The sequence below is a fragment of the Apus apus genome, chromosome 1 (genome assembly GCF_020740795.1).
Source record: "Apus apus isolate bApuApu2 chromosome 1, bApuApu2.pri.cur, whole genome shotgun sequence".
NCBI lineage: Eukaryota > Metazoa > Chordata > Aves > Apodiformes > Apodidae > Apus > Apus apus.
The window spans coordinates 151,054,294-151,076,429 of record NC_067282.1 but is presented as its reverse complement, the minus strand read 5'-3'; the positions used below and the strand labels follow the sequence as shown (position 1 = coordinate 151,076,429).

The following is a 22,136-nucleotide window of genomic DNA, read 5'->3' as shown; positions in this document are numbered from 1 at the left end:
TTTGCTCACAGTTCTTACTCTCAAGCCTCTGCCTGAGCTTGGTACAGCTGAGACTGCAGTGCCAGCACAGGGAGAGGGAAGTGCTGAGGTTTGGACAACTTCAGCTTATTTAACTCCTTCCTACAAGTTTTGGGCTCAGATGACACTTTCAACCTGTTCAACCTCCTTTTAAGGATCCTTCCCCTCCCTCCCACTTAGCTGGACACCACAGGATGGTGTGGGGACAACTGAGGACACCCTGTGGATACCAGAGAGTCCTTTCATAGCAACTGTATTTCTTGCATGTCTTTAAGGGATTTATGGGCTGTGACCACGGTGGATATTAGGATCTGGTCACAAGGCAGAGTAGGAAAGGAGAGGAGGTAGCTCTCCGTTTTGCTATTTTGAGATGGGCTGTAGTTACCTCCTCAGGAGACCATGTTAAAAAGCAGTGAGCACCTGCCATGGCTCAGAGCACCCTCAGCTATGCCTCAGCTCAGCACCACAGTGCCCTTAACTTTCTGTGAAGAGCAAATGTGGCTGCATGGTTGCAGCCCCCTTCTCCCCCACAGGGTCCTGCCCTCCCCACACCAGCACTGACAGCACACACGCATCTTCAGGGGAGGCTCAAGACTTTGCTTCTTTAATGTGCAATAAAAAAAGGCAGCTCTCCCACACTCAACAAGAAATCCCACAAGCAGGAGCCCCGAGCTTGGCACCCCCCTCTCTGGCTGCCTTTTACAATTGAGCAGCATGTATGGTTTGCTCAGAAGGGTTTTTCTCCCCATGTGCAAAGAGCTCCTGGCTGCTGCAGGGCTGCTTTGCTGACATGAGATGACCTATGTCTTGCTTCATCTCTGTGATCATCAGCTGAACAAGCTGCCCCAAGTGACAGTGTGTTCTCACTGGTGTACAGGGTGTTGATGGAAGGGCCTCCTGCTTTAGGGAACACAGCTCTTCAGCCCCAGCACACACAGCCACCCTGAGGAGTCTGTAGCATTGGCCTGATTAGAGGCTCAGAGAGACTCTTCACACCGTGGCACGATGTGGTGGAAGGCATCATTGGAAGAGGGAGAGGGGAGGTGGGATAGCAATGGGGAAAGAGTGGAGAAAAATATAATAATGGAAGAATTAAATTACCTGCAAAGAGTTTGCTGAAGGCACACCCTACCCCAGAGCAGACAGCCCCTTCAGCCTGGGGCACCGCTCCCAGCTCAAGCCCTATGTGCTGCCAAGGGCTTTGGAAACTGGCTGTCATGCAATGGAAATATTTGGGCTGTGGGCAGGATTCTGGATAAACTGATGGGGAAGGGGAGGAAAAGAAGATGAAGAGAAGGGGTTGTGAGTGGGAAGGTGTTGCATACCACAAACACTTGTGCAAGAGAGACTAGAGCAACAGGGCCCCTCTACCATTAGTGTTCCTCCTCTGCCACCTGTAACGCTTTGCATCCCCATGTTTTCCAGTCTAACACTGGCAGGCAAAGGGATGGAGATCCATCTTAGGGATGGGGTGAGGAAAGAGGCAGGCAGGAATGATTTCAGCAGCAGACTGCAGCCCCTCCTGTTCCTTGGGCAAGATCTCTAACTGCTTCACTGGAGAGGAGGGTGGGGAGCTTTGTCCACACTGTACCTAAACAAAAAAGCCTACTGAACTCCCACATTCTCTAGCAGCTTTGAAAACCCCCTTCACAAGTCTATTGTGTGACATCCCTAAACACAACAAAGAGTATCTGAAGTCTGAAAGCAGCTTAAAAATAAAAACAACTCAAAGAGAAAACAGGAAGAGAGTGGAGGAAGGGGACAGAGTCCTTCCTCTGCTGGCCCCTGGCTGGAGGCAAGCAAAACAGCACACACAGCCTCTTGCTCCACAGCACAGCAGTCCATAGCATTCACAAGGCAAACATAGCATCATCTTCCTTTGCTTGCTTCCGATGATGGCTGGCAGAAGGAGGGGAGATGGATGTTCCTGTTGAGGAGCTGGACAAAGTGGGTAGCTGGTCTGCAACCTTCGCTCGCTCTTCCAGAAACTTGTCAAACTCTGGGGCAAGAGAAGAGCAGAGCATTAGAAGCGAGGGAGGTTTGTGGAAGAGCCGAGGTGCTGCCAGGAACAGCTGGAGAAAGGGGTTGGATGGCAAGTCTTACCTTCACTGGTCACACCTTTTCCATCCTCTGATTCTCCCTATAGAAGGAGGAAAAGGGCATGGTTAGAAGCAAGGTAGACAAATTCATCTCCACAGATGTGATTCTTTGTCTGCATGGAGAGAGATAGGATGGTGTTGCCCCCAGCTCCGCTGTACAGAAATGTTCGAGTGGCCCTGAGCCTCAATTCATTAGCTATGCCTCCCAGAAGGCTAATTCTACTGGTGTGGTATTCCAAACCTCGTGTCCTTGACTTTTCCTCCCTTGCTCCCTCCCAGCAGCCTGTGCCAAATATTCAGCAGAGCCAGTGCTGTTGTACACTGCCTGAAATCCAGCCCCACAGACAACTCTGGCAGGACTGCTGACTCCAAGAAAATAGCCCCACATTTACCACGTCAGTGGAGAGCCACTTTTCTATGTCTTCCATGAAACTGGCTTGGGGAACTGGCACCTAGGACAGAAGGAAACAGACTGATGAGGCCAAGTAAAGAGACGATGTTCAAGGAAACCCACTCTGGAAAAAGAAAGCCCAACCCCAAAATCTAAGCCTCTTGCTCCACCATTCAGTCAGCTCAGGCCCTTCCAAATCCAGGCAGTGCCACCGCAAAGCTCTCCTAGCTACCAGTGCCACTGCTCGCCCGCTTCCTCTTCCCCATCCACACCCAAGTATGCATAGTTTCCTGGATACATGCCATTAAAAGCATCTGGGGTTTGGTCTTTGGCTTTAGGGGATTAGGCCTGGACCAGGCTTTCCATTTTGGTAAGGACTCACTAGATGGAGATTGTCAACTTCTGTTAGGCAGCCAGAGGACAAGAGACATGCTTTACTCCGGGTTCTCCCTTCTACAAACCAGTGACAGTCTGATGTCAGCGTCTGTGATGCTGAAGATATTGGATGTGCCAGGTTTGGCACCACATTAAGAGGGACAGACATCCGCCAAAAAGTGATTCCCTGGTAGGATCATGGAGCACAACAGGATCTGACATCACACCAAACTAGAGAAACAGAACCATCAAAGATAAAGTCCTCTACAATTAAATTTTACTTCCAGTATGGATGAGGCTGGCTCACAATAGTCCAAGTCCCTGGCCAATTAAACACCAAAGAGACACCTTCCTAGTGGACAGAGATGACCTTGAAGGAAATCAAGTCTGATTCAAAACCCCAGATCCTTTTCTCAGGCCATGAGCTCCTGAACAAAGCTAAGCAAGGAGCAGCCCTTGCTAGAGGCTCCACAAGCAGAAGCATGAGAGAGTATTTTTGAGAACTTATTTATTACAGTCCCAATATGCTTAGCTCCCTTGCTCTCAGGAAAATGGGAAGACCAAGAAAAAGAGCAATGCCTTCTTACCATGGACAGGCAGATTTCCCCAAACCATGGAGCAAGTGCAGATAGTTACCACAGCTTGCAGATGGATGAATGAGGATGGAAGAGGATGTGTGAGATGAGGGGATTTTTGCAGTGAACTGGCTTTGTCTACCCAGAGTGGAACTCTTTGGGGTAGAAGTGCATTCAAGCCAACTGGACAGCATGTGGGGAAACGTCCTCCAGCAGACATCAGTCTGGGCAGTGCCCATTTCAGGAAGACAGGCTAACAAGCTACAGACCTAGGAGCCATGTCAAAGCCTCAGTGTGCCTGAGGGCAATTAATTGGAGGAATTTCTGCTGGAGATACTTCATTCAACAGCCTGAAGGCTCCAATACTTTAGCTAGAGAAGGAGGCCTTGAACAAGGCAAAAACCAGAATGTGTTTTCTTCCAAATGGGGCAGCTCATCCTGAGCAGGAGAGGCTTCAAGGGGAATGTATGACAGCAGCCTTCCTCATCATGCCACCAGCTAGTGCCTCTTTCCCAGACTTCCACCTCAAAACAGGCCATCCTCTGGCTGAAAGAATGGCACATGCTCTCTTGGCCTTGGAGCTCCAAGGTTTTTTCTACAGACATGTTTACTTGAGGAAGGACTGACGCTCTGCCTGCTTCCTTCCCAAGCTTGGTCTCTACTACTGGCCCAGAACAGAGCTGCTCTATTTCAGTTTGCAGTCTCTGCTGATGTCTGCTGTGCATCCTCATGTACTGTGCCAGCACCACTTCTAGTTCAGCAGCCCCAGCCTCCTTCCTCCCTGCTGGTGATCCATGATCTCACCATTCCTTGCCGCATCATCCACTTAGTCAGCTGGGCTCCATCACTAGAGGCACCAGACTCCCCCTGATTGAGAGAAAGTCTGCACTGAAAGCTGCTATCACAGACCACGAGGAGAGGGGAGGAAGTGGGTTTAGGGTAGGGGAAAGAACACACTAGTACTTGTGGCCTACTTCTTTGATTGAGAGAAGGCACCTGGACTTGGAAACCTGCTGAAGAGGAATAAAACATACATTTCCAGGTAGAAATTTCCCTGCAGATGTAAGGAGGCCATTCCGTTACTGAGTTAAGCCCAGACTTTCCACAGTTCCCCACCTCTGGGTGGTGAGGTAGAGAGCCCAGGTAGGACATGCAGGTTGGTGGACACTTGGAGGTATCATCAGTCATGTTAAAAGCTGGATTTTTTTCCAAACAGCGATTACAGTTATCGCATTGGTGAGCAAGGAGGATACTGCCATTGCTGGTGATGCACTAGAAGCTCTGTGGCCACTTACCGTTCCTGTGTTCTGCTGCCGGGCATCCAGGGCACCTGCGAGTCCTTTGGACGCTTGGGGATCTTCGTACTTTACCCTGAAAGCAGCAAGTTAATTAACACACAGGCTGATGAGATGCCTGAGTGAGAAGAGCAGGAACTCCTAAACATATATTCAGGGCTTCTGACTGCACAGCTTTTCATCTCTTGTCATTCTGCTCCCAAGACCTTCTAGGGGGGTGTGCAAAACCCCTACTAAAGGTGTAGCCCACCACAAAACAGACTAATATCCTCACTGCGACATCACTGTGGATACCACAGTACAGCCCTGGCACATAACAGAAGGATGACAAGGCATCATATGAAAACAACTGCCCAACAGACTAAAACACAGACTTACAGAGCTAAGTGCATAAACTATGACACTCATCTGTTCTGGGGTTGACAACAGAAGGAAGATAACCAACACAGACTGATGAGAAGATTACAGCTACTTTAGAAAGGATTTGAGCAGCTAGCCCCTACTTATTCACCTACCTTCACAAACACAAACGTAGCTCAATAACATCTCCATAACCAATACAACTCAAGAACTGATGGCAGCAGAGACTCACTGGTCTATGCTATAGAGAAGGTGAGACCAGACGATCAGGAGAGCCTAGTGTTGCTTCAAGGTCTCCAAGGCATCACTACAAAAACCTCTTTCCACACACAGACATGTCTCGCCAATCATCTCCCTCATCCCATTTCCGTGTCCCCTCTAAGCTGCTACCATGCGTGCTAATGCCACACACCATCACTTGATCCATGCAGAGTGGGGAAGACAGTCCGTCCACGCTGGGAGAATGAAGTCTCTCCTAGAAACTCTCTGCAAGTCTCCCCTCCAGCTGCTCCTGGGCTCCTTTTTGCAGATCCAGCACACCATCAAATGGAGCAGTTTTTCTTGGGGGCCAGGGGCTTGGGCCACCGGCACTCAAACTTCTCAAAGAAGTGCTCATCGGTGAAGGGGCCACTGTGGACAATGGCATCAAGGATGAAATACAATGCTGCTATCATGCCACTGATGAGGAAGAAAGGTAGGAAAGGCTTGAGATGTTTCAAGCACTGCTTCGCTGAGACACACATGAAGCACGGGGGGATCAGAAACAAATTCCAGTGGCCCTGCCTGCGTCTGCACGTTCTGCCCAGGAGCAGCAGGGCAATGTGTCAGTTCAGATGGAGAGAGATACTGAGAGCAGAGGCTGGTGAAATGGGAAGCCTGAGCCAGGGAGAGTAGAGGCTACCTGGCAGGAGTGCAAGTGCAGGCAGAGGGAGGGCAATGAGGAATAAATAGATGTCTCTTTACTTGTGCAGAGATCACAAGCCTCAGTCTGTTAAGGATTGCACCAGAGCGAAGAGGATATGATTCCACTCCTGCTCAGATCTTCCTCAACCTCCAGCACTGAGCACATACCAGTGGCTCGGATTTCAGCTACAGATTGGGCGCTACTGGCATCACTGTTTTTGTCCTGGACTACTTCTGTCCTAAGGCAGCACACCCCAAGTAAAAGTGGTGGGGAAACCCACAGTCAAAACACATGAAGTCATAGATTTTCCCACCACTTTTACCAGAAGCAAGCTGAGGCAGAGGAATGGAGACATCCTTAAGATACTTTAACTTGCTACTGCCCAGCTGCAGAACAAGGAACTCCAGTGGATGGAGATCAGAAGCACAGGTCATTGAGGGCTGGAAGTAGCCATGTGCCTTTGGGATCTACTGTTTGGTAACTGATGGAGAGCAGTGGCTTACTCTGACAGGCAGAACAGAGTGAGATCAGCCACAGTCAGCACCGCTCTTGTTGGCTCCTCCCAGGACAAGGATTCAGGAATCCACTCTTTGCAGTACAGAAGTGACCACTTCAGTTCAGCCATTACTATGGAGACCCAACTCTTAATGCTTTACAACAGGAAGTCTCTCAAACACACTATGGAGGAAAAAACATCAATCTCACTGACCAGCAGGGAAGCTGAGGCACAGAGCAGTGCTCTGCCTTGCAAACCACAACTGACTGCATACCCCCTGCACTCCCATTCAGTACTCTGCCATTAGGCTGCATCAATATTCAGCGATTCCCAAATTCAGTATTCCCCCAGTCAGGGCACAGGAGTTCAGAGACAGATCAGAAAACTCAGCCAGTTCCACTCCACACCTTCACCTCCAGACACTAAGTCTTCCCAGCACATGTGGCACCACAGTTCACTGACACAGTGGTGAGGGACATGTGCACACAGAGGCTACTTCCTTCTTCCCATGCCCGGGATGACATTATGAAACGGAGATGACAGCAGCAGGAAGAATGACTGGGAACACAGAGGCCATCCTACAAAAACTGTGCGTCAGAAGAGTACATTTCTATCGCATTCTACTGTCTCCCAGGAACTGCTGCTGGTCAGGGTCACAGCCTCAGCTGCCCCAAGACCTCTCCCCTCTTTGCAAGAAGGGTGGACAGAACAGAGTGGGCTGCGACACTCACTCTCTGCGCTGCTCAGCCAGCGAGCTGCCGCGGGTCAGGGCAAACATATCGAACTCTTCTTCCAGCTTGCCAGAGGTGTCGAGGGAGTGCAGGCCTGCACTTACACTGCTTGAGCCCAGGTCTGTGGGAGAGAGAGGTGGGTGAGCAGGAAGCACAGAGCAGTAAACAGAGGGTCATGGGCTTGGAGGATGCTAGGTGGAAAGTTAGCATTAGGACAGGGTAAACTGCTCTACGCCCTCTTCTCTATCCTGTCCTGCAGCTGCAGCACAGTCTATGTGTGTGTGCAGTGCTGTGGATGAAGTAACAGTACCAGTTTCTTAGCCTGCTCAGCAGATATTTTTAGCTCAGTCTTGGGCAGCAGCAGCAGCATCAATTTACTGCACTGATGCTGAAGGCTAGATGTTCCTGACCATTTAAATAACTTAGATGAAATTGCTCCATAACCTGTGGAGAGTATAACCTGTGCTTCTCAGCCGTCCCTCTGAGGCATGGTTGCCTTTGCAACACAGCTCAGCTGCTTTTCTTCTTCCAAACCTCAGTGGTCAGCATGACACCACACACAAGAGAGGCAACTACACTGCTACTAGGCATTGGAGAGGGAGCAACCCTACCCTGCTGGAAGGCTCAGTCCTTAGCCACAGGCTAATGCTGAAGTCTTTCTTAAGTCGTGTCCACCTCCTGCATATGAGGTGTGGATGCTGAGACATATGCTTCTGTGCCTTGGGACATAGAGAAGTTTCTTCATGAGTTTATTATGACAATACAACCTACTTCTCTAGGTTACTTTATGAATATGACTAATTCTGAGAGGTGATTCAAGGGCATGAAAGGAGTCCCAGAGCGGCACATGAGAAGGACTGAGGGATAACTGCGTGGCAACGTACTCATTCCAGCCAGCTGAGAGGAAAGGTTGTTGGTGACTTCAGGCTGTCTCACTGCAGAAGGAGTACTGGGTCCCAGGTCAATCAAACTGTTATCTGCCTCATTTGGTGCCTTTAGAGAAAAAAAAAAGAAGATGGTGGAGAGTTTCTGAAGCTCAGACACCCTGACCCACAATCCCAGCTCATTAACACTGGAGAGGGAAGCCCTTCTGTCCCATTGGAATATATCAGCTATGAAGCTTCTCCTTGTGAGAAGGGGGACAGTTATCAGAGAGCTGGCTGGGAATAGTGACCCAGGGCAGAATACAACTTGATGACCAGCTCCCAGCTCTGCTGGATATCAGTAAGTAGGATAGGTGCTGGTTCAGAGGACAGGCCAGTCAGTACTCAGAGGACAAAGGGAGGCTCATGGGAATTGGTCCTCTCAGTGTTCAATACCAGGAAACCATAACTGCTGCTGGTCTGCTCTTGCTCTTTGGGTGATAGGAAGGCTCCCCCTGGCAGGGGCTATAGTGGGAACTGAAGCGCCCTGCACACCAGCATGACATGGTGCAGCTGGTCTGGGAGAACAAAGCCTACAGCTTTTAAGTGGGGCAGACTGAACCTCTCTCCAACTCTGCAGGATACTGCTAGACCTGCAGGATGCAAACTGAGCTGCACAGAGGGGCAGTTGCTCCGAGTTACCTTTACAGGCTGACCTGTCCGAAGACGCTCAAACCTGCAAGAGAGATGACAGGATGCATTTGAGTAGCATCTGCGTATTCACCCACAGCCCAATATTTCTTATAAGGCTTGGCACAGTCAACCCTCTCCTATGTACTAGGAAAGGGGGATCGTGGCTCAGGGCCCAATTCCCCCTCAAGACTAAAGACACCCTAACAAGGCCCACAGATTTGATGTCTCCTGAGAGGTGATGTGAGGAAGCTTCTTGTGATCCTTAAGAGGTACCAAAATGGTTCAAGCCCAGCTCTCCAGACACAGGGACTAAATTCTCCAGACTTCGTGCACCCTAACCTAAGAGATGGTTTTGATGAAACAGAAGAAAAAAATAAATGGGTGATGATCCCACCTGGGCAAGTCCTTTCTGTCCCTGCCTGCCTGAGAGCTAGAAACCCAGCTTTTTCCATGCAGTTCCCTCCTTCTTTTTCTGCATTATGCTACAGGGACATCTTTATATTCCATCTGTAACTTACAAAGCAGTTTTGAAGGGACAGGAATAAATCAGCAAAAACTGAGAACTAGCTTTGTTTTCACAGATGGATGATACAGGCTGATACATCTTGAGCACTATCCTCATGGCCAGATCAAAAAGGTGAGATAGAAGGCCTTCCACAGGCAGTAAATTCTTGTGGAAGAGCAGAGAAGGGAGGAAAGAGCTACCTTTCATAGCGCAGAAACATGTTGTTGAGGTTGTCATTGACAAGGAGCAGCTCCTCGGTGAGTTGCTCATGGAGGACACGGGGAATCAGCTCCAGCACACGCAGCTGCATGGCTCTGCATGTCCGATTCAGCTCCTGCTCACAGCAAGGGGAAGTTACCACAAAGGTCAGGTTAAGGCAGAGCTCCAACAGATTTGGAAGTCTGACTGAGACAGATGAGTCCAGAGCCTGCTGGGATCTATCAGCAAAGGTTAACAGGCAATAGATACTGGTGTGAGATGTAAACTGAGTCTGAGCTTTACAAACAATAATTGCATGCCTCTTGTGTAACACATCACCTAGAAAGAAAGGCCCTCAGAGACTACAAGTCCACATATGAGATTGTTCCAGCCTCAATAATGCAACGTCCCTTGGGTGTTAAAACTTCACCTTCCCTTTGTCTCCCTTATCCCATTATAAGCTCTACACTAAACTGTCCATTTCTTCCCCATGCTTGGCACATGTCATGACTCAGTCCATCAAGTCATTGCTCAATCAAGCTGCATGTGCCAGCCCTGGGCCCTGCCCGTGTTCCTTACTTGCAGCAGCTCCAGATCAGAAGGCTCGGCCTGCGATGGCACCAACTCTGTCAACATCTCTGACATGACCTTCATGTTTCCGTTCACCACTTCCAGCTCACTGCGCAGCTTCCCAATCTGCAAAAGGAAGGGGAAGTGACAGCTCTGCCTGGGAAGGCTGTGGAGATAGCTGAGGTAACTCTGAATGGTGGTGCATGTGCGTGCATGTTCACAGAGCTGAGGGGAACGACCACTGGGAAGCTCCTTTGTCACCACTCAGTTTAGCTCTGGGGAGCTCCCAGGTGAAGGAAGCTCCATTACTTACCATTAAGTTCACTTGCTGCTAACAGATGCCAGGCCCTCACCTGGGATCTCTGGCCACTAGTCAAGCCTTCATTTCTAATAGCCAGCACAGGCTGCTGTTATGATTCAAATTTCTCCCAGCTGGCAGCTCCTGTGTAGCAGCCGCTCAAATCCTTCAATTTCCAAAGCAGTGTAAGGGGGGGGGAAATGAATTACTATTCAAAATATGAGCCTTGGCTAAGTGTGCAGTTGAAGCTTTATCCCTCTGGTTTCAAAAGCTGTTAACGAGCCTCTTGAAAACAGTTCCTACCTTCTGTTCTGCAAGGGGATGCACCCTACTGACAGCTGGAGGCTTGGTGCTGAACATGGTGCCATATGAAGTCAGGGAGAAGAAGAAGAAAAGACAATGGGGAAACAAGTGAGAAAACCCTGGTCTTTGGAAACCACATAGCCAGGCAGGGTTGATTCACATAAAGTTACCAGTGAGGGAAGATAAACAAAGATGATAAGGAGGCATCTACTGAGTGAGCTTTTGCTGTAGTGTGCTAAAAAGACCTTGGACAAAACTTTTGTGTCACAGTACCCCACTTCCCTATAGACAGGAGATCTTCCCTCCACCTGCAAGCACCCCTGTCTTAGGAAAATGTAACCACTGCATGTTTGTGGCATCCCAGCTCATCACTGTGGCCCATAATGGAGCTCTGGGGAGCTCTCCGGGGACTACACTTTAAAGGAATGGCTCCTTGAGGACAGAGGCTGGGGAAGGACAGGACAACAGTCCCAGAACGCTGTTTGCAGACCAGCCCCCCTACACAGGGAGAGTCAGCAGCACCACAGGGCTTGTGTCCAACTCACCTGCTCCGGTGTGGGTGTGATGGGCGTGTCGCTGGAAGTGCCTCTTCCAGCAGGCAGGTTGACAGGGTGGAGGACGGACTCTGTCTGCTGAGGGGAGTTGACTGCAGGTGAGTTCTGTCCAGACTGGGAGTTGGAGCTGAACACAGTCTACAGACAGAGGTGGGAAAAGTGACAGACAGAAGGAGATGTTAGACACTCACAGCTGACAGAGCAGTGCAACTAGGAGAGAAATGTTTATGGCAACTCCCTATCTGCTTCCAATAGCTCTTCCAGCAAAGAGGTGGACCTGGAGCTTCTCACTCCTCAAAGGCCCTCTGAATGCAAGCTAAAGTTCCTGAAGTGGCAGCTGCCCAACACCCTTCTCTTTAGCAATGCTTCCATACCCTCTGTGGTGTGTGGATAGGTGACAGCATGTCCAGATCAGTCATGGGGAACTCCAGGCCCTTCCGTCTCAGGTCTTCATAGACAGCGACAACACCAGTCAGGTCCGGTGAGCTGCGGAAGGCGTCTGCCCAGGACTGGGGAGGAGGAGACAGTACAGCCCATCATCATTTACAGTAGTCTTCTGTACAACACCTAAAGACAAACACTCTCCGAACTGGCACAGATGCTCATGCTTCCTGGCTCACCTGGATGAGGGTCAGCACCTTGTCATGCACTATGGCAGGTGGATTGTTCTTTGGCAGGATTGTTCTTACCAGGACACCTTCTACAAAGTCCTGGCTGGACACAAGGACATGGAAGCGATGCCCGCAGTTTTTGACGCATGTCTCCAGGACCTTCAAAGGCAAGGAAGCATTAGGTATAGCCTTCTCTGCCTATGTGTGTTCACCTTGTTGGCTGTAGGTACCCGTGTGGTTCCAGCCAGGGAATCAGCTTTACAGCAGGATATCACAGAGCTGAGAAAGAGCCCTGGCCACTCACCGTCAAAGCCAGCATAACTTCATGGAAGTTCTTGTTTCCTACAATTCTCTTCTTAATGGCTCGGAAAGCATCTTTGGGTCTGCAGGAGAAATCAGATGAAGAAAGATCATCAGAAGGTCAAGAGCCACCTACAGAGGGGCAAAGCAAAACAGCCCCTGGCTCTGGATGCCTCATGCTCAGCAGGTGACCTTCTCCATCATGTTTTCATGGCAGCTTGAAGCAAAGACTGGTAAAGAAGCTTCTGTCTGTGGTTCTTCAAGAGGAGCAGGGTTCTGCTAATGAGTGGTGTTAATTAAACTGGAGGCCTCTGTGCTAAAGTCTGCAACAACTCCAGGTGCACAGTACACAACAGAGAGCAGAGAAAAAGCAATGCTAGAAATGCACTACTTGCAGGTAGAGCAAAATTCCATGGCAGAAAGACTGAAGGAGATCAGAAGAAAGCCTGGCATGGGTTAGAAAGCGGAAGGGGAGAGTGAGCTGCAGCAATTCCTGTGTTGTTCAGAGAGAAGCTGTTTAAAATTTCCCTGGAGGAAAGGAGGCTAAAAAGCAGCAGGGGAGATACAGTAGGAAAATCTCGCCTATACTGCAGGTAGACAAGAGACCAGCAGCATAGCAGGGTCTCCTTAACCATTTGCAGTCTCAGCGCACTGTGGTCTTGTGAGAGGGCACAAATTAACCAGTGTGCTCTGGCAGAGCACAGGAAGAGAGACTAGGCTGGAAGAGCAGTTGTGATGGAGGAGAATGGGGGGGAGACACTGAGGCAATGAGGATGGCAGGATTGTATTTGCTCATAGGGCTGTGTGGCTGCAATGGGTGGGCATTAGCAAGGCAGTGGGAAAGCCCATCAGCCCAGGAGGGTACAGCTGTGTTAGTAGGAACCCAGAACTGGAACAGCAAGTGGCCACAGCTTGGGACTGAGAACTGTGGGCAGAGACAGGCATATTTTCTCCATGGGGATAGCATAGAAAAGAAGTGGTGAGAGATCTGTGAGTAGAGATGTTTGACTTTGTTTTCATGCAACTGAGAAGCTGAAAACTGGGCTTGCTAATCCTCTGTCAGCATCACTGTGGGGTAGGACAGCAGGAGTGAAACCTACATTTTTCATGCCATGTAGCACCTTCTGTTTTACATGCTGCTACTGACATCTCCACAGTGAGAAGGAGCAGACCCCCTGGAATTCACTGGCAAATCCCCAGGGCCAGAGTTAACAAGTGTGGCAGATTTCTGAAGATCCTCTCACAGGGAGAGGGAGGCAAGGGCTCCCCCACCTCCTTTGTGCATGGCTGACTGGCTGTATATGAAAATACCTGAGAAGCAAACCCCAGCAGGACCTGCACAGTCAGAAGACTGAATAGCAGCCTGAGATTTTCCTCTCTCCTCAGTCACCAGCCTGCAGGTTTTTACATTCCCAGAGGAGAGAAAGAGAGGGGTATAAAGGAGGAATAAACTAAAGTGGAAGGGAATTGCTAATATGACTTTGGGAGGTGGGAGGCAGCCTGGCTTGAATTGAGGTTTCTCTGGGGACCCTGAAGGCCTGTTTGAATGGCTCCCAGCAATCAGGAAGATCATGGGGAAGTATCTGACAGATGCTCTAACAGCTTTTCTGTGTCTCTAGGTCCCCTAGCAGAGTCTCATTTAAGGGACTGTTGGGAAGCCTCACTTATTACCTCCACCAGTGTATGCTACCACTGCAGTGTAGGGATATGGCATTACAAGGTGTGCTGGGACCCGCCACTGGATGGGCACCCTTGCCAGCTTCCTTACCCTTCTTCAGTCTCGTTGATGATGTCACAAATCTCCATGTTGAGAGCCCAGTCCTCACTCCGCAGGGACCCATCAGTAGCTCTCTCTGGAAAACAGAAATCAAGACATGGCAAGGCTAAGAGCAGCCCTGGCACTCTCGTGGGCTGCCAGGACATTCCAGAGCCCGGCCACCTTCTTCCTGGCTTCCACCATAAAACGCGGGGAGGCGAATCCAGCTGTGAAATCCAGGGTACCAAGTGCTCGCCACTAGGTGTCTCCACCAGAAGGCACATGGCTGGCCAGTGCCAGGATGGTCGCTCCACTTTGCCCACACCATCCATGCTACCAACACCCAAACACACACCGTGATCTCTGGTGTCCTGCCACACACAGGGAGGGGACTCAGCATGACTTCTGTTCCACATCTGGAGAAAAGGGGGCTTATTTGCTTTTGTTGCTGCAGGGCCAGAAACCATGAGTTTGGTCTGCTCACACTGACACAGCACTCTTGGTTTGCACCAAATTAAGCACACAAAAAGAATCAACTCCCTTCTTTGTACATGGGCCCTACAAAAACAGCCAAGCAAACAAGCAGCTAAAGCAGGGCTCTCTCTTGTGAGATTTTTATCTCTCCTGTGAACTTCTGGCCTCTGGGGGGTATGGACAGAAGTGGACTGGATGCTGAAGTCAGAGCGAAATTGTTTCAGCTTTGATTGTGTCCCCTTTAATTAGTCATTCCTCAGTCAGCTGCGATGTTATTCAAGGCAGAGATTTAGGAAACGAGCAGCTATTACTGTGAACACCAGTGTCCCCACCCTATAATCAGCCATGTCTCCGTCCCAGCCGCACCCGCCTGACTGATGCCTTCGGGGACACCGCCAGCGGCTGGGGGAAAGAACCACCAGCGGGGCAGACAAGACCCAGGCACTCTCAAGACCACGGGGAAACAAGAGAGATGTAACAGATGGCAAGCACAGGGCAAGATCCATTCTGCCCAGCTCTCCCATCCTTTAAAATGCCTGGTTTAGCACGGAGGCAAGAGAATTAAAACTAGCCAGACTGGTTTAGCACCTACCAGCTGTTCCTCAGGAGAGCTCAGACCCAACAAGGTACTTAGATTAGTGCCCGCATTTTCAAAACTGCTGCCCCTGCACAATCTGGAGCTAGGCCTTGCTGCTGTGGGTCCTCTACCCCTTTGGAGAGGCCCTTCCTCTGCAGAGCTGCCTTTTTCTGCTTTTGACACAGCACCAAATGACCTCTCTGTGGGAATGAAATGAAATGCCCATTCACGCAGTAACAGGATAGGGCCGTAACACAGGAGAAAGAAGATATTTTTTTTAACTCCTGCCTGGGTGAGCACATCCATCATGTTTTGGGATGTCTTGTTTTCAAGGGTCAGGCAGTTGTTCACAGCACTGTGCAGTGCAGCCTCTTACACACGTGTCCCTCCCACAGATTCCACAGCACAGTGTGAAGCAACCTATCTGTATTTTATCGCAGGCCAGCCACCGCCTTTTCTGTTGACTACGGAATGTATTGATTACACAGTGATTATGCTGATTACATTGTGGCCACAGCCAGATGGCAGAGGGCAAACAAGGGATGGAGAGTGGCAGAACGTTCTTGATGCTGTTGCACCTTTCTGAAGGTCAGGCTACTACTGTAACATCTTGAAGGCCTCTTCGAGTCAGGTGAACTTTTGTCACTTGGATTATCAATTTTATATAGGAATCCTGGTCACTTTGCAGATCTAAACTTCCTCAGCAAGGCACAGGAGGTAGCACTGTGTTGGGCAATGTGGTAGGGAATATAGCCAGGGCACTGGCCTACAGGGGAGCATGTCTGGTGCACCAGGTCATATACCAAGGAATGGCTGAAGCTGTGGTGGGAAAAATATTTTCCATCAGAGCTCTTTTGGGATCAAGGCTTGGTACAGCAGCAGAACTCCAGGTTCCCTCTTACTCTGGGAACACCACACGGCCAGCCTTGCTGGCAGGCAGATAGCAGCTCAGGTTGATGCAGTGGATTTGGCACCCATAATCATAAAGCCACCCTTCACATGTGCTCTCCTCTGGCATCCCCTGAGTCTGCCAACACCCTTCCCTCGCTTCCCTGTGTCTGGTGGCACTCTGTAACCTGCACCCCCCCACCACCCCTTTTCCTCCAAACACACCAGTCCTGCTGAGGTCAGGCAGCAGTTTTGCTTTTCAGACAGGAATGCAAACAAACCGTCCATGCCCCACTGTGCACGGCCACTTCCAGGAAAACAGGCCTTCCTTGGAAGTTACACACAACACCCCGCTGTTACCCCACAACGCAGTGGTCATCCTGTTACCATCACCCCCATTTACACGCTGGTCAACCAGCAGGTGCAGGAAAGCAGCAAACCTGCCATAAATGCAACACAGGGTCAAAAAATACAAAGCTGGAAGGGCAGTGTTAGGGCATATGGAAAACAAATGTGACCACGAGTCATTTTCAAGGACAAAGCACTTGGATTTACTCAGTATAGATTAAGGCCTGGCCTATCTGGCCTTGGGAGAGCTGGAACTAATGCCCTTTTAATCCTTCTTGCATGCTTCCAAGCACCAAGGGACAGTCCAAGCCTAGTAAGATACGTTGGGGTTTTCTCTGAAATCCTGAACTTTACCCTTTTACTAAAGCCTGCAGAAGGGAAGAAAACAAAGTCTGTTCATTAGTCACATGAAGGATCAGGGTGGCTGGCCCCATTTCAGGCACCGTAATTAGCACATGAGCTGTCTGCCCCTCGTGAAATCTGAGCCTGGGCTGGCTGGGGACAGCAACAAGCCCCGAAAAAGAGCACGAGCAGAAGGCAGGGCATGGCTGCCCAGCCAGTGCTCTGCCTGGTGGGGTTCATCAGGCAGCCCCTACTTATGTGTGCTAATGAGCTGAGTCTGACCTGCCACGGAGAATTCCCCCCGGCAGAGGCTATCGATGAGTGGACGAACGCCGTCTCCCTCCAGGCCTGAATCCAACTGGCCACTGAATGTACAGGAGGCCCTTCACAGGGCTACTTCAAAGCCACATTGTTTCAGCAGCCTGTCCAGCTCCCCAGGGTGTGACAGCGTTGGGGATTGTCTCATTCCAGTCTGCTGCCTCACAAATTGCTCGGATCGACCCAGAACAGCAGAGGACTGTGGTACAGGTTGAACCAGGGCATCGACTCTTTTTCCTGGCTGGCATTAGATGTGCTCCTGCTGACTGCAACTAGGTTATAAAAGTTACCTGGGACTGTTCAGATTAAGAAACAACTCTGAGCTGGGCCCAACTGATGCAACAGAGCTGTATGTTGCTTCCTGCTATGAGTAAATTTCACAGTTTTGCTTCTTTTCAAGTTTGTTGCCTCTGGCCTCGTGGCAGGGGACAGCCCACCCTGGGGCTGCCAATCCCACCCAGCTGTGACTGCAGCAGCACAGCGGCAGTACAGTCAGGGGGACTGAGTAGCAGGGGGTAGTGCAGGAGCTGGGGACAGAAGGTACTGCACAGCCTCTTGTCCCCTTTGCTCCCTGTCATGGATCTGAAGCACCTGTGACCAGTCAGGTGCCATTCAGAAACCTGTGACATTGCATGGCCCTCCTCCAAGCCCTTAACCAGCATTCCCTACAGTGTTCTGTCCTGCAAGCTATAAATTCCTCAGCAAAGCATCAACCATCTTCTCACCCATTTCAACAGGTGTTTGAAAGCACCAGCATTCTGTTACACAAGACAGTGTAGGTTCAGCAGAAAGAAAAGCAACAGGCCTTTCTCCCAGCCTCTCTTCAATTCATAACCCCCCTGGCCCAAATCAGCACCCTGTACAAAGTCTCCTTGCTAAGCCTTATGCTGTCACTTCCCTTGAAGAAACTTCAGCCCCAGCTCAGGTAGGACTTTACCATTCAGCTCTACCTGCTCCTTTAAAGATGGAGGGGACAACTTGTTTTCTAGAGAGAACAGAACCATGGCTCCAAACCCAATTCAGGGATGGTGATGGGCATAGACTTGTGCTGACATAGTGTGCTGGGTATTTGGGTTTCTGAACTCCTACTGCTTCTTTCCTGTCAGTCAAGTTCAAACTCTTTGGGATCAAAGAACACTTCGACTGCTGCCTTTGCCCCTTGTCCTCCAAACAGAGCAGGCACAGAAGACAAGACAGTGCCTTTTTTAGCAGCACTACCTTGCATGGAACCATCTGGCTCCAAGAGAAGAGTGTTACTGTCAACAGCTGATACCTGCTTTCCACCAGCTCCCAAGGTCCCAGCTCACAGAGAGGTGCAGGAACACCTGCACAAGGTGGGATCCAAATGGCTGTGAGGATTTTACTGGCGTGTACCTGCCCATCTTCCTCATCCAAGAGCCGAGGCAATCTGCTCTCTCTTACCTGCTCCCACTTTACAGTATCGGCTTTTCCTGGCTCTCAGGCTGAACCCAACCCCTACTATAAAAAATCCTCTTCCTCTCTGTGCTAGACCGTTACTTCTCTCCCTTGCCTGCTTTCACTCACTGAAATAACCTGTCTCTGTCCCTTTCAGTATTGCTATAATTACTAGTTATTCCACACTTCCATGGTCAGGAGAGAGTACTGGTGGTTTCCTATCCATTCTCTCTCTCAGAGCACTTCCTTGAAATTATATTTTCCATTTTGAAGTTTCTCTTAGCTTCTAAATGGAGGCACAGTGGATTTTCCTTTTGAGGAGGGAATCAAAATTATGATGCTTCGACATGCTTTGGAAATTTCCCCACTGGTCAGAAGTACTGTGTTTCAAAAAATCCCAAACCTACCACAAACAAAAACAAATACCAAAAAGCCCAAGCAAACAAGTCTGTATTCATCTCACTTGGGAAGAGACATTATGATTCAAAACCAGAACAAGGGCAACTTTTGTGATGAAGTTTCAGGACCAGAAGTAAGAAGCTAGAAAACCTACTTATCTGCAACTCACTTATTTGGTGACAGATTGATGAGATTATTTGAGCATTGGTTTCTTTTTCAGCAAAATAATCGATACTAAATATATTAACATTAAAAAAGGAATTTGAGAATGTCACTGCAGTGTTCCACAAAGGTTGTTTTGTGGTGTTTTGTTTTTTTTTTTAATTTTATTCCATAGCCTTAATCTAAAACTATTTTAGATTTTATAAACTGTATCAGACATACATGATTTTGCCCAAGTCATTTACAAGGACACAGTATTAGCTTTCTGCAGACAGCCCAAAGCAGCAGCACTGTGCAGGTTTGGTGATAAGGCTCATGAGTGCAACATGCAGCTGCCACAGACCTACCAAACAAGTTTGGGTATTTCCTATTGGCATCTCAAATTAAACAGGGAAGACAGCATTTATCCATGTCCCCAGGATGTTGATAGGCAATGTTCAAAAGGAGAAAACATTAATTTTTCAGCCACCTGCCCTTTCATGTCGTCCATACTAAGTTCCTTTCTCATAGGCTGCAATTCCTCCACCCCTTTGGATGCCCATAACCCAAATCAACCCCAGTCATTAAGATCTCTGTGCTGTCACAACTCTGGTATTAAGGACTCTAAACTCCTGTTTGACAACACTCTTGAAATACTTGTTTCCTCTTCTTTGCTGTTGGCTTGTCACTTGAAAATCCCTTCTTTACTTGAAGCAAAGCCCAGAGGGAATCCACTTAGAATCTGGCTACTATACGAACCAGAAGATCTGGAGAGCAAGAAGTGAATGTCTACGGATAATTCAGATTGCCTTTACCCAAACAAAAAACCGTATCTGATGCACTCACTGAGGGAATCAAAGAGCATTAATTCTGAAAAGAGCTCTTCTCCTAGAAAAGTGTGATAAAACTTTCGCTTGGAAAGTGTGATGAAACATGTGACATTCATCTGGGGCGACACCAAAGATCATCTGGAGGCTTTGGCTGCAGAAAACTTTCCCTGGCAATCCCTCCTTCGTCTTGTCTCTCACCGATCTCACCCAACCCAGGACAGGGTGCATCAGTGTCCCCTGCCCACATAATGCAGACACTGCTTTGGGCAGCCTCTAAAACAAGCAGCACTTGCAGAAGCACTACTTACAGCAGCTGATTGCTCCCTTCCCACCCCAGCCACAGCAGCCTATTCACCCCTGCAAATACACTGGAAACTACTGATGTAGGGACCAGATGTTCACCGTGGAGAACAGAAGTCTGCACTAGTGACAAAAAGCAAGACTGATCGAGTGCATAAACTTACGACTGGCTGTTGCACAAACTGGAGAGTTTACACAAGCAAAATCAACCTTCAAGCACAACCTGAAGGCACTTAGACAATACACACGGGAAAAAAAAGAATCTTCATTCTAAGTATTTTAAGAACTGCATGTCTGTTCTGAGACCAGTGTAGCTGTCGAGGGTCTTGTTCTTTCTAATGATAGCATCTCTTCGCTCCACTTTTTCAGACTATGCCCTTCTCCTGCGTTCACCTCATTGCTCCGAGTGCAGGGACCACGAGAGACTGCGTGTCTGCGGGCCCAGCAAGGCCACAGAGCGAACGCTCCGCTCTCTGTCGCTGAGAGAGGGGCCAGCGGCACCGGGGAGCTGCTCTCCGCAGAGCCGGCGCTTCTCCCAGGCCTCTGGGCCACGAAGCTCAGGGCGGGCGGGCGGGCAGGCACCCACCGCCAGGGCGCCCGGGCTGCTTGTCTCCCGGGCGGGGAGCACGGAGCCGGCCGGCTGAGCTGCGACCCGAGGGCCCGGCCACCCGCGTCCCCCGCCGCCCCCCGGGGGGCTCGCAGCCTTTCCCGCCCTGCGCGCGACTGGCCGCCGCGCCTGGAGCCCAGCCAATCAGCAGCCGCCGCCGCGACCCCCCCCCCCCCCCCCCCCCCCCCCCGCCCCGCCGAGCCCCCCGCCGAGGTGCGGGCGGGAACGGCCCCCAGCCAATCACGGGCCGCGGCTCTTCCTCGGGGGGCGTGGCTCGGACCACCGGCCCGCGGCCCCTTTAAGCGAGGCAACTTCGCCTCGCCACCTCGAGACCCCCTCGCGCCCGGATTGGCTGCCGGGGCCGCCCAAGGAGCCGCCTCGGGCTGCTCGCCCGCTATTGGTCGGCAGCGCCCGTCAGTCATAGCGAAGCTGTGCTCTCATTGGCCGACGCCCCGTCATGTCCCGCCGCGGAGGCGGGGCCCGCCGCTTCCCGGAGGAAGGGGTCCGGCGGGCGGGCGGACGGGCGGGGGAGCGCCCCCGGGGGCGCGGGGGCGGGCGGGGCGGGAGGGCGGCGGGGGCGCGCGCGGGGCTCACCGATGCGCTGCCCCACGGGGGAGCTGAAGGGGTTCCCCAGGAGAAAGTCCATCGCCGCTCGCGCCGCGATCAGCTGATGCCGCCGCCGCTGCCGCCGCTGCCGCCGCTCACGTGACGCGCGCGCCAGGCCGGGGCGGGTCCCCGCCCGGGCCCCGCCGTGACGCCAGCGGCCGCCGCCCGGCCCCGCGGCGGGGATGGAGCTCGGGGCAGCGCCCGGCCCCGCGGCGGGGATGGGGCTCGGGGCACCGGCCGGGGCAGTGTCTGGTCGGTACTGCCGGCCCGCAGCCCTGGCTCGCCGCAACCGAGCTGCTCCCGGCACCGGGAGCCTCCGCCGCCTTCTGAAAGCCACGACCTAGGCGTGTGCCCAGAGACACCCGAGCGGTGGTGACAGGCTGAGGTGTCCCATAGCCCTGGGCGGGAGCGCTCCCGTACCGGGGACATCAGGGGGTCGCGGCTGCCATCGGCCGCTCGGAGCCTGGAAAGGGTCTCCTCACCAGAGAGGGCAGCGATAGGACACGGGGTGACGGGTTTAAACGGAGAGGAGAGATTCAGGTTAGACATCGGGAAGAAATTCTTCCACCGTGAGGGTAGTGAGGAACTGGAATGGGTGGCCCGGGGAAGCTGCTGCTGCCCCCTCCCTGGAGATGTTCAAGGCCGGGTTGGATGAGGCTTGTGCAGCCTGGTCTAGTGAGAGATGTCCCTGCTCATAGCAGGGAAGTTGGAACCTGATGATCTTTAGGGTTCCTTCCAACCTTAACCCTTTTATGATTCTATGAAATGGGGACATGTAGAAAATTCACACATCACAGTCTAACACCTGACATCCCATGTCACATGCTGGCCTTGAGCCCTGTGTGCTGCTTGCACCACAACACCACCACCCAAACTGAGGGGAGGCAGCAGGGATGAGGAATCCTGGTGGTACCTCCAGTGCTAGAGGGTGCCTCCCTGCAGAACTCTCCCCAAAGTGGTCAGCAGTTTCTGGGTGATGTTTGGAGTGACCTCTG

General features: G+C 51.1%; 1 protein-coding gene across 2 annotated transcripts; it reads right to left on the bottom strand.

Annotated features, from left to right (window-relative positions):
• Nucleotides 1-594: 594 nt before the first annotated feature.
• On the bottom strand, nt 595-21,235 carry TOM1 (target of myb1 membrane trafficking protein). 2 transcript variants are annotated; one of them, XM_051608784.1, is made up of 16 exons: nt 21,130-21,235; nt 13,908-13,992; nt 12,144-12,222; nt 11,849-11,998; nt 11,603-11,737; nt 11,220-11,366; nt 10,083-10,199; nt 9,506-9,639; nt 8,810-8,843; nt 8,129-8,237; nt 7,245-7,365; nt 4,754-4,829; nt 4,263-4,325; nt 2,510-2,569; nt 2,122-2,158; nt 595-2,017 (listed from the first exon to the last, which is right to left on the bottom strand). In XM_051608784.1, the coding sequence occupies exons 1-16, from the start codon at nt 21,179-21,181 to the stop codon at nt 1,869-1,871; spliced, it is 1,548 nt and encodes a 515-aa protein (XP_051464744.1). In that variant the 5' UTR covers nt 21,182-21,235; the 3' UTR covers nt 595-1,868. The 2 variants fall into 2 exon arrangements, with proteins under 2 accessions (XP_051464744.1, XP_051464825.1); XM_051608865.1 differs by lacking the exon at nt 4,263-4,325.
• Nucleotides 21,236-22,136: the final 901 nt, after the last annotated feature.